At 45.5% G+C, this 17,050-nt stretch overlaps 1 protein-coding gene across 2 annotated transcripts in view; it reads left to right on the top strand.

Moving 5' to 3' along the window:
* The window catches only part of PIK3AP1 (phosphoinositide-3-kinase adaptor protein 1), a 115,229-nt gene that overhangs the window by 49,374 nt on the left and 48,805 nt on the right, over positions 1-17,050 (top strand). For both annotated transcript variants that reach the window (XM_027595847.2, XM_027595846.2), the window contains exons 3-8: positions 5,437-5,573; positions 7,992-8,136; positions 10,661-10,803; positions 10,937-11,069; positions 13,363-13,559; positions 16,148-16,337. In XM_027595847.2, coding sequence (XP_027451648.1) covers positions 5,437-5,573; positions 7,992-8,136; positions 10,661-10,803; positions 10,937-11,069; positions 13,363-13,559; positions 16,148-16,337 — 945 coding nt within the window. The remainder of the gene's footprint in view (positions 1-5,436; positions 5,574-7,991; positions 8,137-10,660; positions 10,804-10,936; positions 11,070-13,362; positions 13,560-16,147; positions 16,338-17,050) is intronic.

Here is a 17,050-nt window from a genome sequence, read left to right as displayed (position 1 = left end):
CGATCTCATTTGTGCCAAGCTAGTGACACGATTCACCACAAGATTCAGTGGCTGCTTTCTCTTTACCCAACCCCCATTATCCAAGTGCTTTCTCCTTGTATAAACTCTGGAGAAAGGTTGGAAGGTGGAAAGGAAGGAAGAAAAGAGGGAGGGAAGAAGGTGGGCCAAGCACAGATTTTGTTCTGACCTTTTCAATGCATTTCTCTTTATATAGTTATACCCTACACTATAAGATATATGGTTTTATATCCTGCTTTGTTGCTTAACATAATGTCATAGCTTCTACTTGAAACTCTTTGAAAATAATATTTTTTTTAAAAAGATTTTATTGTCAGAGAGAGAGAGAGAGAGTACAGGCAGGGGGAGGGGCAGGCAGAGCGAGAAGCAGATTCCATGCTGAGCAAGAAGCCTGATGCGGGACTTGATCCCAGGACTCTGGGATCATGACCTGAGCCAAAGGCAGATGCTTGACCGACTGAGCCACCCAGATGTCCCCAAAATAGTATTTTTAAATATTCTTTCATCAGACAGTGAAGTTGTTGTCCACTTTTCACCGATGCAAAGAATGATTTAGCAGACATCTTGGTTCATTGTCTTTATCTGCATTTTGAACATTTATTTTCCTACTTAAGAGAAATTTTTAGTGGAATTATATGCCAAAGGATATGAACATTTTATTTATTTTATTTTTTTAAAAGATTTTATTTATTTGACAGAGACACAGCGAGAGAGGGAACACAAGCAGGGGGAGTGGGAGAGGGAGAAGCAGGCCTCCTGCCGAGCAGGGAGCCCCATGCGGGGCTCGAACCCAGGACCCTGGGATCATGACCTGAACCGAAGGCAGACGCTTAACGACTGAGCCACCCAGGCGCCCCAGATATGAACATTTTAAAGACTTTCTCTTTCTCTGTATATAGACATACACTGTTCCAGAAAGATCTTATCAGTTTATACTTCCCTCAGCATCAAATGAGAGTAAGTTATCTGTCTTCCCTCGCCTTCAAACATTTCCTAATTTGAAAAGGTAGAAGAGTAATATGTAATTTTTATTTTCATTTCCATGATAATCAGTGATAATGAATGTTTTTTTTTCTTTTTTTAGATGGGGAGGTAATTTGTATTTCTTCCTTTGTGAATTATCTACTTATTGGGTGTTTTTAAAGAGATTTCTATGATCTCTTCATTTATTAAGGAGATTAGCCCCTTGGCTAATGTTTATTGGCATGTTTGTTTCAAATTTTAAACCAGTTTGTGATTTGCCATTGGATTTTTTGTTAACAACTGTATTGAGGTATAATTCATATAACATACAAGTTACCCATTTTTTCAAAATTTTATTTAAATTCTATTAATTACCGTATAGTGTGTTAATAGTTTCAGAGGTAGAGTTCAGTGATTCATCAGTTGCATATCACACCCAGTGCTCATTCCATCAAACAAGTTACCGATTTAAAGTGTACAATTCAGTGGATTTTTTTGAGTATTCACAGACTTGTGCAGCTATCACCATAATTAATTCTAGAATATTTTCATACCCTCAAAAAGGAAACTGCGTACCCTTAACTATCATCCCCCAAGCCCAACTCTCTCACCAAGCCCCCCAGCCCTAGGCAACCACTAATCTACTTTTTGTCTCTATAGATTTGCTTCCTATGGACATATCATATATTTGGAATCACACAGTATGTGGTCTTTTGTGGCTGGCTTCTTTCACTCAGCATCATGTTTTCCTTTTTCCTTTCTTTCTTTTTTTTAAATGATTTTATTTATTTATTTGCCAGAGAGAGAGAGAAAGAGAGCACAAGCAGGGGCAGTGGCAGGCAGAGGGAGAAGCAGGCTCCCTGCTGAGCAAGGAGCCCGATATGGGCCTCAGTACCAGGACCCTGGGATCATGCCCTGAGCCGAAGACAGACTGTTAACCGACTGAGCCACCCAGACGTCCCTCAGCATCGTGTTTTCAGTGTTCAATATTTTATTCCTTTTTATGACTGAATAATATACCATGCTTTGTCTATCCATTCATTACTTGAGGAACATTTGGGCTGTTTCCACCCTTGGGTATTATGACTAATGCTGCCAAAGCAATATAATTTAGATTTTAGGTTTTTAAAACTTTGTTTACTAAAGTTTTAAATTCATACCAACCCTATTGCTTGTCTAGATTGTATTTCTTTGGTTGTTTAAGATGAACAAATCTTTTCCTAAACCAATGATAAAATTTTCACCTTTTTAATTTTTTTAAAAGATTTTATTTATTTATTTGAGAGAGAAAGAGAGCATGAGCAGGGGGAGGAACAGAGGGAGAGGGAGAAGAGAATTCCCCACTGAACAGGGAACCCCATGGGGCTTGATCCCAGGACTTTGGGATCATGACCTGAGCCAAAGGTACCCGACTAACCGACTAAGCCACCCAGGCGCCCCTCATCTTTTTAATTTTTAAAATCTGTTTTATTTTTCACTTCAGTCTATAATCCATCAAAGCTTTATTTGGGGATATATGAGAATTAGGAGACATCTAAACAGTCCCTCTGGCTCTTCATCCTCCCTCCCCAAATAGGTAACTTTTTCCAGCACCACCTGCCGAGTCATTCTTCTCACCAACCATTTTCTTTATTCTATACTGATTTTTCATGTTTTCTTTATCACATATTAAGTTTTTATGAGAATGAAGCTTGATTTTGGGGTTCTCCATTGTATTTAATTGCTGTTTAATTTTTTATAAATGTAGTATAAAATATGACTACACTTTATTGTTTTTTAAATTTTAGTAAGAGGCATAAAACCTATATAAATGGAATTTTCCTAGATAGGAAATTGGATATTATAAAGAAGAACATTATTGCAACTATAATTTAAAATTCAGTGCAAGAAGAGGGGTTATGTGGCTTGTACTCTGAATTTTATTTGAAAACTGAGGAAGTTTTTTTTCCCCATGATTATTGATTTTGTCAGATTTTCTACTTGTTTTGAGACAATTTTGGTAATTAATATTTTTCTATAAAAATTGTATGGGAAATTTTAAAAATTCTTAGCATAGAGTTTTCATGTCAGTATGTTTCTAAAATTCATCTCCATATCTGTCATTATCATGTCTTTGTCATTGGCTTATTTATATTTTCTCTTTTGTTTCCTCAGTATATTTTCTAGAGCTTTGACTCTTTGGCCAGCTGACTAATAATAGATCAGTAATTTGGGAGAAATGAAGAGTTTTTCTTTTTTTAAGCAATGGACGACTGTACAGTGGGTCTGTCCCAAGGAGCTTATGCCTGTAAAATAGAATAGGGAATTGGCAAGAGTTGATGCCTGGCACTGGACTGCTCAGGGTAGGGTCTGAACAATTCTGGAGGAATTCCAGGGAACTTCTTGCAGTTCTAAGTAACTGAATGGGTATTTTAAGTGAATGAGGTTATTTTCTTATCCAGGAAGAACCTAAGAAATGGAAAAAATGAGATGGTTCAGGCATCTAGTAATAAAATATTAAAGCTGGATGTGATATAATTATTCAGAAGAAGAATATTAATTATCACTGATCTTTTTGGCTCTTTCCTAAACAGGCTCCCTTAGTGGGTGGTTGTTGCTTGGGTGGTGTGTATGGCTCTGTCCATGGGGATGGGTCCTGGCTGTTGTAGGAGTCACCCATCAAGGAGAGAAGGCAGCAGGGAAGGGCAGATCCGGCGGAGAAAATGGCAGCCTCCGTTAACATGGCTGGAGAGCAGGGAGGCAGGGAGGATACTGCAGTTAGCCTTTGAGGGGGATAATTAGCACTGATAAAGGAGTCTGTAGGATTGGAAAGGAAAAGAGAGCTATAGCAGATTGATGGCTCTGATACCTAGTGAAAACCAGTATCAACCCTCCTGGGAACTCCCAGGGTTCTTGGCCTTGTCTCTTAGCACTAAATTCTGCTGGGATTCCTGTTGTGCAAGCAAGGTCAGAGACCTGGCTGCGTCTGCCAGGCCTTGTGGAATAGTGAGTCATGGGGGAAATCCCAGAGAGGGGAAGAGCAGCAGGAGTGTGCCTCCTTCCCATCACAGTCTGGGGCCGTGCAGAGGCATCTGTCAGCTGACAGATGTCAGGCTCTAGGATGAGACCACCGTCCAAGGCTGTGGGGTTTGTAAGCTGCATATCTGGGAAGCCTTGGTCCTCTCCCCAGCCTGAGCAGGTCCTGGAGGTCCTTGCCTCACAGTTACAGCAATAGGACATGATGGTGCCTTGCCCCCTTAGCGCAGCTCCACCACCTCAGCCTTCATGGTCATGGGAGCACAGCCTCTCCCCTGGTATGACCTGAGGTCTAGTGTGCAAGCCTATGGGTGCAGCTTTCTTGGGGACACATCAATGGCCTGATGCACCACCCCGGCATTCTACTAGGACTGAGTGCTGTGAGCTCTGCTGGTGGCCACCTCCTTCCCTGGGAGGCCAGCCTTGTGGGAGTCAGCCAAGAGAACCCCTACCTCTCACTGGACCTGCCCTTTTAGATTGTGGGCTCTCAGAAGGCAGGACTGATGTCTCATTTATCTTCATGTCCCCTCAGTGCCTGACTTGTTTGGCTGGCTCTGTAAGTGGTTTAGGAATGAAGAAGAGCAAGCCCAAGAAGGAGACTAGATAAACCTTTCTTCTCTTAACTATTCTTAACCATATTGTTCCTCTTGGGGGATCTGATGAATGCTTTGGACTATCTCCAGAGAAGTATAGGCAAACACACATACACATAGAATCTTGTACACAGCCTATCAGTTGATGAACCCTGGTTAAGAGCCCCTGCCTTAGAACTCTGGTAGGTTCCACTTACACCATCTCAGCATCATCTCATTCTGTGCCATGCCCCACACATCTGCACACACCCCCTCACCTGCTCTGAGCCTGTGCACCGTATAGGTGTTGGCTGGAGTACCAATCTGGAACTCCAGTTACACTGATCCAAGGTTTGTTGAAAAAGATTGCATTTCACTGTTGCTCCAGAGAGGGTCCATTGGCTAGCCATGAGGAATAATGGCTTCCTGGACAGCACAGGTTTTACTTGATGTTCAAAACATGACCTTTAAGTGGACAGCCCATGCTTGACCCCACCTAAGGAGAAGTGGCCTTGTTTCTTCGAAGCCACCAAAGCCAGCAGTGCAGGAAGCCTAGAGATAAAGCTTCCAGAAACCCACTGGTTGAGACTGGACTTGGCAGCCTTGGGCAACATCCTGTTTCAGACTTTTTGGCCTTCTTCTCCACAGTCTTCCTCTTGCTGTCACCCTATCCTTTGGCCTACTGGGTAATTGACTTTTTCCCGGTAGGTTGTTTTTCATGATTTCCTGAGTCACTCCCTTCAGCTTGTATTTATTTGACATTCAGAGCCATTTCCTATTTGGTAATGTTTGGGGCTTTCATGGGGTGGAACGTCCCATCGGTTCTCCTTCCTTGTGTTCCCATTCAGTGATGTCTTTTGTTCTGTAGATTCTGGCTGTGACTCAGTCACTGACACCGAGACTGAGGACGAGAAGGTCCCTTCCTACTTGAAGCAGCAGAACCTGCCACTGCAGACTTCACCTGGGAACCTGATGGTGGTGCAGCCGGACCGTATTCGCTGTGGGGTAGGCACTCGTGGGGCTGGTGGATCAGTGGCAGAACGTGGCCTTTTTAACGGATGTATTTCTTGCAGTAAAGGGAGTGTAATCTCAGCCTTCCCTTGGGGATTCCATTGTAGATCAGCTGCCCTGGGAATCCCAGTACCTGGGACTTGAGCACACCTCACTCCTTTAAATAAGAGAGAGGCAAGCTCAGGAAAGTGTGTGTCATCCGAGACTTTCTAAGTTCATAGATCAGAAACACAGAGCATGTGGCAGGTATGAGCCTTACCAGACACTTAGGCCAACCCTGGAGGTAGAGGCCTGGGTCTGTTCCTGCCAGCCTGAGGCTGGGAGGAAGAAGATGGGTGGGGGGCATTTTGAAAGCCTGCCTCTCCATCAACTGACCACTCCAGTACTCCAAGTGAATGCCTTGAAGCTTGCTGGCTAAAACTTGCCAATATTGCTTGCTAAAGGGATAAGATAAACACCAAAGCATAATGTGACTAACATTTTCAGGGTGGCACCTATGTTAACAGGTGACTTGAATGTGGTGGCCCAATTGATGGTCCACTGTCATTTGAATTCTACCATAGAATTGGTAGTTTTTCATTATCTTTCCTTTCTTGATGAAAAATATGTGATACTAGTTCAGAGCAGCAGAATGCTTCCCTGTGGATATGAGCCCTTTACTAACTTTGCCACCATGGTGTCCTTGGGACAAGAGGGCGTGGGAGCCTTGGCAATGGGAAGTACTAGCCTCCTTGCACCTGTGAGTGGTTTTCCATGTAGCCTGACGCCACAAGGCGTTGGGCAAGGACTCCCTCCATGGGGATTGCAGACTGCTGCTTTGCAGACTGCGGCTAGATTGAGCTCATAGACATGTTGGGTTTCGATTGCACAGTGTTTTTAAAAAATTAGGCATGAAAATCGATTCCCAGCTTCCTTTGAATCAGGATCTGGTAATACCAGGCCTGAGGTGCATGGCCGGGCCCAGCAGCCCATTAGATGATGCACGCATCCCCTAGTTCACATCTCCCACCACTGCCTTTTCTTTCTTCGCAGCCCACTTCATGCCCCCTCCTCACTGGCCAGGACTTTGTGGGCATTTCAGTTTCCAGTCTCTCTCTATGCCTTCCTGTCTTCCCTGCACTCCTGTCATCCTAAGACTGGCTGGTGGGCACCTGTGGATGAGGGTGTTTGGAACTGAAGAATGGCGCCCTTCACACACCTCCCTGATTCTCCAGACTGTCGTTCTTTCTCTTGTCCTGGCTTCCAGGATTCGGCTTGTGGCCTTCTCTAGGTCTCTGGATCCTGGAGCGGCCAGGCTGGGGCTGGATCCTGCTGTCAACAGAGAGGGCACACTCATTCTCTCTGACTTCCCATGCTGCCTGGGAGAAGAAGCAGGCGGGACAGGGCGGGGCCTGCAGCTGGAGGCAGGACCACCACAAACACATTCACATTTAGCCTCAGCAGCCTCCAGAAGCCAGGACCTAGCCTCTCCCTCACCTGTTGTGAAATGGTGGCCCTTGTCCTGAAGGGCTACTATGAGGTCTTTATAGTAGAATCTAAGGATGAACATTTGGAGATTAGCAATGACCGGAAATCTCCCCCCTCCCCCGGCCCCCGCTCTTTGGAGGGCCTGTCCTTATCAGTTCAAGTCTTAAGAGGCCCATTCCCCACTTAATGAGCCCAGTAAAACAAGACCATTGCATGTGGCGGGTCTGGCAGGAGACCTTCAAGCAAGGTGATATAGCTATTGGATGGTTCCATGCCTGGGGAAAATCAGTCCTCCAATAAGGTATTTGTGCCCTTTCAAGAACAGCGTAAGAAGCAGAACCCAAGAGGGCTTCTCTAGGCTGGTGCCTCTCACATCGTAAGGTGCATGTGAGTCACCTGGGGGTCTCGGTAAAATTCAGACTTTGATGGTTCAGTGGGGCCAGGAGGGGCCTGGCATTTTGCATTTTGAATCCACTTCCAGTGCTGTCAGTCCACCGGCTTCCCATTGAGTAGCCAGGCTCATGTCAGCATAGTGCTTCTCAAACTATCTGTGAAGACTCATTTTATTTTGTTTTTCAAAATTCCCAATTCTGCCATGCACCAACGATTTTATAAAATGCAATAAAAAAGAAATGCTATAAAAATGAAATAAAAAGATGAAATACAAGCCCCAGGATTTTAAATTATTACATTAGATTCAACAGACATAAAATTACTCGCATCAAATTGTTATAAAGGTTTATAAACGTTCACTTCTCAGTCTTTGTAACTTGTCTCTTTGGGACCCATAGCAGTCAGGCCCAGTGCTGGACTGCAGACCCCACCCTGCTCTGGGACAGCCTCACTGGATAGAGCTGGGGCTCCGGGAGACAGGAGACCCTCTGCCCAGCACCCTGATGGGGCACCCAGGAGGGGGAGGGGACACTGACTGGTCTCCTATTCCAGGTGGAAACCACTGTCTACGTCATTGTGAGATGTAAGTTGGATGAGAGGGTGACAACAGAAGCAGAATTTTCCCCTGAGGATTCTCCCTCAGTCAGGGTGGAAGCCAAGCTGGAGAATGAATACACCGTTTCCGTGAAAGCCCCCAGTAAGTAGCTCCGTCTACCTCCGGAAATCAGGCATCCTGTTCAGGAAGAGGCCCACTCTTGCTTTCTTTTACTTGTCCTGTCTTTATTTAGCAACTGAGAAAAGTGACAGCCAAGATTTGGATCTGGTTGGCATGTTCTATTTAAAGGAAAAGGAAGTTGCAGAAACATACATGTGCAATGGGGAAAAGATGGATATTGTAAAATTTTTTTATCCTTACGAAGTTAATATATTAAAATTTTTTGAGGGGCACCCGAGTGGCTCAGTTGGTTAAGTGTCTGCCTTCAGCTCAGGTCACGATCCCAGGGTCCTGAGATCAAGCCCCACGTCAGGCTCCCTGCTCAGTGGGAGAGTCTGCTTCTCCCTCTCCCTCTGTCCCTTACCCCGACTCGTGCTTTCTCTCTCATTCACTCTCTCTCTCAAATAAATAAAATCTTTAAAAAAATTTTTTTTGAGGGTGCCTGGGTGGCTCAGCTGACTGCCTTCGGCTCAGGTCATGATCCTGGAGTCCCGGGATCGAGTCCCGCGTCGGGCTCCCTGCTCGGCAGGGAGTCTGCTTCTCCCTCTGACCCTCTTCCCTCTCGTGCTCTCTATCTCTCATTGTCTCTCTCTCAAATAAATAAATAAAATATTAAAAAAATAAATAAAAAATTTTTTGAAATTAGAGAAAAATAGAAAAAAATTCATCAGACTTTTTTGTTCACAATTTTAAAAACAGTTGTTTTCAATATTCTGTTTTTCTTGATATAATCTTATATTTATTCTCTCAGCATCCTTTTGCCCCATGCTGTTATGTGGACTTTGTAACTTTTTTTTTTTTTAAGATTTTATTTATTTGAGAGAGAGAGAGACAGAGACAGAGACAGAGCACAAGCAGAGGGAGCTGCAGGCAGAGGGAGAAGCAGGCTTCCCGCGGAGCAGGGAGCCCGATGCGGGGCTCCATCCCAGGACCCTGGGATCATGACCTGAGCCGAAGGCAGACGCTTAACCCTCAGACGCTTACCCCTCAACTGACTGAACCACCCCGGTGCCCCCGTGTAACTTTCCATTTTATAACATATTTTTTCTATTATAAAAGTTATGTGTGCTCAATACTGAAAAGTTGAAGAAGACAGCCAAGGTAAAGGAAAGTAAATAGAAAATTGCCTGTATGCCCCAAAGGAAATCAGTGATTTCTGTATTTTTCTGTATCTACTACATAGCTTCGTATAGTTTCCTAGGCCACTTTCGTTACCTGGAAGATACCTATGAGTATTTTCCCATGTTAATAAATATTCTTTTACAACATAATGTTTACTGGTCGCAAGCTAATCCCTTGTATAGATGTATCATAATTTATAAAACCAGTTCCTTGTGTTGGACTTGTATCTTATAAATCATCTTGTTTAAAGCTGCATCATACTCCATTAAAAAGAAGTATCATCTTTTAATTTTTCGCCTCCTCGTTGTTATGGATTTATGTCATTTCTGATTTCTTAGTGTCTTCTTATTGTTTTAAATTCTGATATATCAAGCCTCTTTATGCTTGCATGGATTGAGGAGTATTTCCTCAAGATGGAGCCTCTGAAATGCCAGGCATTTTTTTTTTTTAAGATTTTATTTATTTATTTGACAGAGAATGAGAGAGGGAACACAAGCAGGGGGAGTGGGAGAGGGAGAAGCAGGCCTCCCGCTGAGCAGGGAGCCCGATGCAGGGCTCGATCCCCCTGGGACCATGGCCTGAGCCGAAGGCAGACGCTTAATGACTGAGCCACCCAGGCGCCCCAAATGCCAGGCATTTTTCAGGATCCTGGAAAAAAACAGGGCTTACTTGCTTTCTGAAATACTAGTCCTGTGGAGTTTGCTGTGCCATCACCAACACTAGGCATTATCATTTTTAAATATCTTTGCTAATTGGATGCCTTTTGAAGGAGTAGCCCATTGTTTTAATTTGCATTTCTTTGATTACTAGCAGAGGCTATTTTTCCCTGTTCTCTACTTGTTGCATTTCCTCTTTTGTGAATCGAATCTTTGTGGTTGGTGTATTTTTAATTTTTTCTTTCCCCCTCAAAACCCCTTCCTGTGGTGGAGAAGAGCTAAAGAGCACATAGTCATGACAGCAACAGAGCCAGTGAATCAGTTATCCCAAGTCCAGTGTCGGGGAAGCACTGAGCTCCACCCGCCAGGATCTTTCCCACCTTGTCACCACCAGTGACCTCTGTAGAAAGTGCTTTAAACTCAACTCTTCTTCCTGTTTGCCATGGTCCTGGGCCTACTGTAGCAAACAACACAGATGAAAATTTTCCAAAAATTAAATTGCAAACACAAATGAGGACAATTCCGCTGACTCAGAGGCCTCTCAGGTGCTCGTCCCTCACTTCCTGTTTCTACCCTTCCCCTCACCTCTCTCTCCCCGGCCTACCTCCCAGATCTTTCTTCCAGCCCCCAGTTAATTTCTTTCCCATTAAGGTGAATCCATGGACACTTTCCCCTGGACCCTTATTCTTCCTGGGCACATTTGTGGTATTTTTGTTTCTTCTCTTCAGGCCTCTCATCTGGGAATGTTTCCTTGAAGCTCTATTCCGGGGATTTAGTGGTGTGTGAAACTGTGATCAGCTATTATACTGACATGGAGGAAATTGGGAATTTATTGTCCAATGCTGCAAATCCCGTGGAGTTCATGTGTCAGGTAAGGATGTTGAAAGGAAGCCTGAGTTTTGGGGACATGTCGTTTCTGCTCGTGGTTCTTCAGCTTCGCATCTGCTGAATGGGAGATGGCTGGATTTAAAATCTGACCTGACCTTCTTCACTTTTATGTTCAGGCCTTTAAAATTGTGCCCTACAACACAGAGACCCTTGATAAACTGCTCACTGAGTCCCTGAAGAATAATATCCCTGCGAGTGGACTACACCTCTTTGGAATTAACCAACTGGAAGAAGGAGATATGATGACAAGTGAGTCAAAAGTCAAGCCTCAGGAAACCAGCTGTGGGTTGATTCTAGTTTGTTGGTCTCAGCATCCAGTCACCCTGTGCTTGCACCTTGCTGGTTCCTGCTCTGCAGCTCATCCTTTGGGAATGATTCCTTCACTAGCTAGCTAGAGAATCTTCTAAATTGTAAATCTGAATACCTCGACCCCTTGCTAAAAATTACCCTTTGTGGTTCCCATTTGCCTTCTAGATAAAGTCCAAACTCCTTACCATGTTTGCAAGCCCTTCCCAAGGGGTTCCTGCTGCATTTCTGCCCTCATCTCTCTCTACACTGTCCCTGGGCTCTGCTCTACAGAAAGTATGAATTTCTTTCACCTCATGAAAATTCTGCCCTGCCTCTTGCCACCTGAACTCATGGGAGTACAGTTTCTTCCTGTCCTCGTTGGTGGCTGTGCACCTGGCTAACTTCTCTTCACCTCCGTACAGTGGCCTAGGTAGCGCTTCCTCAAGAAGACCTCTCGGAACCTTCGGCAGGTTCTGTCTACGTGCTGTGGGCTCCCCTGGCATGTTGGGTGTCCTCTGTACTCTTTCTCCTTAGCTGTGCCTGCCTTCTCTGCTAGGCTGTCAGCACAGTGAGGGCTGAGGCAATGCCTGGGTGGCTAATTGTAGGATTGAAACAAACATTTGTTCAGGGAGGGAGGAGCAGTCTCCTGTGCACGTGTGACATGCTGGGAGCTGGGATAACGGCTCGTGTGGGGGTGGTGCCTGGTGGGCTGACAGGATGCCCGGTAGGGTGCTTCCGTGGATACTGCTCTTCCTTCACATTGCATGATGGAACCTGGTTGCCCTCTGCCCTGTGTCCCATCCTTCCAAAGCCAAGAGAGCCAGAAGGGTGGGGTTATATTACCCTCAGGTCCTTCTCCTGAGGCCATTCTCTTATTGCCTCTCCCCCTTTTCCTACTGTGGAATGTTCCTGCATTACCTCCAGCAGTGTTAATATTCTCTGTTGTTGGGACGCCTGGGTGGCTCAGTCGGTTAAGCGTCTGCCTTCGGCTTGGGTCATGATCCCAGGATCCTGGGATCGAGTCCCACATCGGGCTCCTTGCTCAGCAGGGAGTCCGCTTCTCCCTCTGCCTGCTGCTTCCCCTGCTATGCTTTCTCTCTCTCTCTCTGACAAATAAATAAACTAAAAAATAAAAATAAAAATAAAAAAATAAAATCAGAGCTAGAATTTAAAAAAAAAAAAAAAAAAAAAAAATATTCTCTGTTGTTGAACTTGGGGCTCAGGAAGAGTATTTCACAGCCTGCCGATGTGGGGTCCTGGGGACATTTTCAGACCCTTCATCCCAAGGATCATATCCTGGTGAATAGGAAGCTGAGTTTGTTTTACTAAAAAAAAATCTGTATGCAAATATATTTATGTGTGTGTGTGTGTGTGTGTGTGTGTGTGTGTGTGTGTGTGTGTGTGTGTACATAAAAGTATATGTCTGTCTATCTTTCACTGTTGGGCTTAGAAATCAACTTTTATGCGAACAAACAAAAGAAAGATTTGTCCCCAACTCCACAACACAAATGTGTCTATTTTCTTGGTAGAGTTTAACTTGATGGATCCAGATATTAGTAGGCAGAGGAGGTCATAGGGATATAGTGACCCTAAGGAGTACTTTGTTTCCCATGAATCAGAGGGTTAATGGACTTCCTGTGGTTCAGGTGTATTAATGCCAACATTCAAAACCTGTCCTAAACAAAGAACTCGCTGAATCCCATCTTATTAATCCTCCCAGCCCTTTTGAGATAGTTTGGAAATATCTTCTAGTTCAAAACTAAGGGCCATGGAAAGGCTAATTAACATACCTAGGATTACTTCGCATGCTTTATGAAATTTGGAATAAGAGCTAAGAAGATGGACTTAATTTTTTTTAATCAGCACAAAGCAATTGTGATAAAGTGCTGTGAAATTTACAGAGAAGGTCAAAACATGATTCCTGTTGTACTTTGTGGCTGCTACTTAAGCCTTTAGAAAATCCGCATATTTTGAATTAGTATTATTTTTCAGAATTCTCTGATCCTTTTAGAGAAAGAAGGTAGAATATTATTAGATTTGCTAATTAATTAACATATCATTTCTTCCGTCATCTGAGGGCATAATCTTCAGTTGTGCCTCAAAGGAAGCTGTCAGCTGTTAGGTCATTCAACCAAGAAGTAATGATTGAGTGCCTGCTGGATGCCATGATAGTCTTGCCAGCTTTGTCTCCATGAACAAGGGTGCCCATGCCTTCATTCTTATTTGTCCATTGTTTTCCTGAACAATTTTTCAGATCAGAGGGATGAAGAGTTGCCCACCCTGTTGCATTTTGCTGCAAAGTACGGACTGAAGAACCTCACTGCCTTGTTGCTCACCTGCCCAGGAGCCCTACAGGCATACAGTGTGGCCAACAAGCACGGCCACTATCCCAACACCATTGCTGAGAAACACGGCTTCAGGGACCTGCGGCAGTTCATCGATGAGTATGTGGTAAGGTCAAGGCAGGAGAGGCCCCAGGAATGGAAATGTACTGTGTGGTCCTAGGGCTTACTGTTTGCTAGAGACACGGTTGGATTTCATCCCTAGCGTGTGCCCATGTGCCTCTTCTCTGGCAGGGCCAGTATGTGTGGGCTTAAGAGATGCGCCCTGGAGTCCCATGGACCTGGGTCCACATTCCTGGGCCAACACTTGCCAGCCACGTGACTTTGGACAAATCACGTACCCTGTTTCTTTTAGTTTCCTTAAGTGCAGAAGGAAGGTAATGCTAGTTCTGCTCATAGGGTGGTTTTCAGGATAAAAGGAAATAATGTCTGCAAAGCACTGAGGTCCACCTTGAAAGAATTTACAGAGACATTTGAAGAGTGAATCTGCTGCAGGTTGATGCTGACCCCTCTTCCCTGCCCCCACCCGCATCTCCAAGGCACTTTGGTGGAATGCTTCCAGCTGCCTCCCCCACTGTCAGGTCCATGTGAACTGTTAGGATTGGTTCCTTCCTTAGCAGAGACCACAACGAAGCTCTGCACTGGAGGCTTCCCGGAGCCCAACTGGAAGGTTCCCCTTTAGGCTAATGGCCTGTCTCTTTCTGAGCCTCTGCTGATCTTAAGAGAGATATGCCCAGTTTATTTGCTCATCTGGTTTTGGATCCCCAGGTCCTCCTTGATCATTGACTTCTGGGAACTTCTTTGAGTGTAATCTCATCCTGTGCCTGGGCTTTGCTCCATGCCCCAGTATCGCTTCTCTTGTCTTGGAGACCCCTGCCCTTCCTGACTCCACCCTTTTCTGGTTTTCCTTCATCTTCACGAGTCACAGTGGGGACTCTCAGCCTCTCGCGTGGAGCTGAGACCTCAAAAGGAACCATAAAGACCTAGTCTTTATGTTCTAGTCTTGCTCTCTATCTCCATACAGGAGCGAGCCTACACCTCCCAGAAGCTTAACTCCGAGCTCTGTGTTTGACGGTCTGCAAGGCAGTGACTCGCTGAGGCGTGGAGGGGGCCTCCCACAGTTTGGGGGTGATTAAGTGTGTTGAATGAGTAGAATAGCATGAGTGTCTGTTTTGGGCGTCACTGACATAAATGAGGCTAAAAGGTGCTCACCGTCCGGAGTATTTACTCAGCTTTACTTTAAAGGCACAGATGTATAAAATGCAGTATATCATTTCCACACCAGTAGTTTTTATTGGGGACATACTGTGTTTACAGTCGTGACTACTATTTATTGAATTTACTTGATTAGCAAATGCCATGATTCACTTAATGCTCACCACAATCCTTGGAGGTTGACAGTATCGTTATCTGTCTGTAACCAACGAGGAGAAGGGCTTGGGAACGCGGAATAGTTGTGGCCGGATCACACTCTAGCAAGGGATAGGACAGGAACCTAGTTTGATGCCGATGCTGGGGCTTGTTATTTTAATTTACGTAACAGGGAAGTGGAATGATGGCTTTTCAGTTTGCACCGAAATTAATCCAGTTCTCCAACCATAATCACCTTCAGCCAGTGCATCTTCAGCATTGCTACCAAAAGGTCCCTGCATGTTTTTGCAACCTCTGGGAACTGTCCCGTTTCCGCTTTCCACCACATCGAAAACAAATGCCAGACCTTGAGTCTCCAAGCACTTCACAGCTGTCACCTGGGCCAGTCTCATCAGAAAACCAACACACTATGTCAATAGCAGATTAGCTGTCTTGAGGTAGCGATGATGAAAATGAGAATTTTTGCTGGTTGATGCTGAAATGAGGATTGTGAAACACCGAAGTTTCTTACCAGGAAAAGTTGTGCAGGGTTTCAGAGAGGCCAGCTTTCTGGCTTTACCACCACAGGAAGGCAGAAGGACAGGGGCAGCCTGTCCTACTGCGGGTCACTTCCGCCAAGGCCCTCTCTCTTCTTGGCACGCAGCATGTGAAACCAAGGGAGGCACTGGCGAGCAGCCTGCTGGAAGGAACAAGGACTAGGCAGTGGGCTTCTGAGAGCCGTCTGACTACACATGAGGGCAAGAACATCTTAGCTGCAGCCCTGTTTAGCCCATTTGGATTTCCATCTGGTTGGTCAGTGAGGGTTACAGCCTTGGGGATCAGTTGTTTCCTTTGGAGGAACCGAGGTGGAGTAGAAAGGTCAGAGGCAGGATTGCACGCCCTTGAGTAAGGTACTAGGGTTTTCTGAGCTGTGGTTTTCTTATGTGTGAACTAGGGAATATTGCAACTTTCTCAAGCAGCTGTGGAAAGGATGATGTGAGGTAATGTGTAGGCAAACACCTGGCATTGTACCTGACCCATAGGAGGTGCTCATGAGGAAGTCTTTAATTTGTACCCTATGCTCATTGGACATTTAATGCCCGTCTCTTGTCTGCATGACCCTGTGCTGAGCATTGGGAAGAGATACAAAGATTAAAACAAAACACAGAAAACAAACAGACAAAGACTCGGAGCCTGGCCTCCAGGAGCTTTCAGGCTGGTGGGACAGCTGAACGCTGACCCATGTGAACCTTTCCTCTTTGCCTGTCCCAAGCGCACCGAAGGCCTCGCTCTACCCAGAAGGCCAGAGTGTCCCCGGGCGCCTCTGAGTCCCATCTTCCCTTTCAGGAAACTGTGGACATGCTGAAGAGTCACATCAAAGAGGAACTGATGCAAGGGGAGGAGGCTGATGCCGTGTATGAGTCCATGGCCCACCTCTCCACAGACCTGCTCATGAAGTGTTCCCTCAACCCCGGCTGCGACGAGGAGCTCTATGAGTCCATGGCTGCCTTCGTGCCCACGGCCACCGAAGACCTCTGTAAGTAGCACAGCCCAGTTCCGCCTCCGTCCTGCTGCTGACACATGGCTTTCTTACTTCTCTTGGACGGTGTGGGGGGAGGGTGGAAGTCCCTTGCTGACCCCTGCCCCACCCCAGAGAGACGAAGATCCTGTTTTACACAGAGTTAGGGCTGTCATCATGTGCTGTGACAAGCACAGTCCTTCTCCAAACTTCCTCTGCTGTGGCTGCTGAGAGACTGGAAAGTGCAGGCAAGGGCCTGGAGGTCCGAGTTGATGGAGGCACCTTGCCTTGTGATCTGAGGGGCGAAGGCCATGGCTCTCAGCCCTGTCAGTCCCAATGGGCCCTTTCTGTAGCGAACATTGCCCCCTTTGGTGCCCTGACGTGCCGTTCAGATATCGTCTAACCCACCTACATGTGAAAATTTAGAAATCAAATATATGCCCTGGTGGAAATGTAAGGTAAGTGAAAGGAGAGGGAGGGCTCGGTATTCCTGCGCATGAGGACGGAATGAAATAGCTGCAGACCCCGACACTCAGAATCTCTGCCAATGCCATGGCCTCAAGTGCTGAGCGACCGACGCACGTCTGTTGTATCGGCGACTTGCATACCACCAGCAATGTTGGCATCAGTGCCTGGATTTTCCTAAATGGTAAATGATTCCTCACACTCTCCTTTCCACTTTCATACTAATTGAATTCCTGGAAAATTCCGTGCACTTTAAAACCATGCAG

This window comes from Zalophus californianus, chromosome 15, assembly GCF_009762305.2.
Source record: "Zalophus californianus isolate mZalCal1 chromosome 15, mZalCal1.pri.v2, whole genome shotgun sequence".
Taxonomy (NCBI): domain Eukaryota; kingdom Metazoa; phylum Chordata; class Mammalia; order Carnivora; family Otariidae; genus Zalophus; species Zalophus californianus.
The sequence above is the reverse complement of the archived record's forward strand: the minus strand, read 5'-3'. Positions and strand labels throughout refer to the sequence as shown.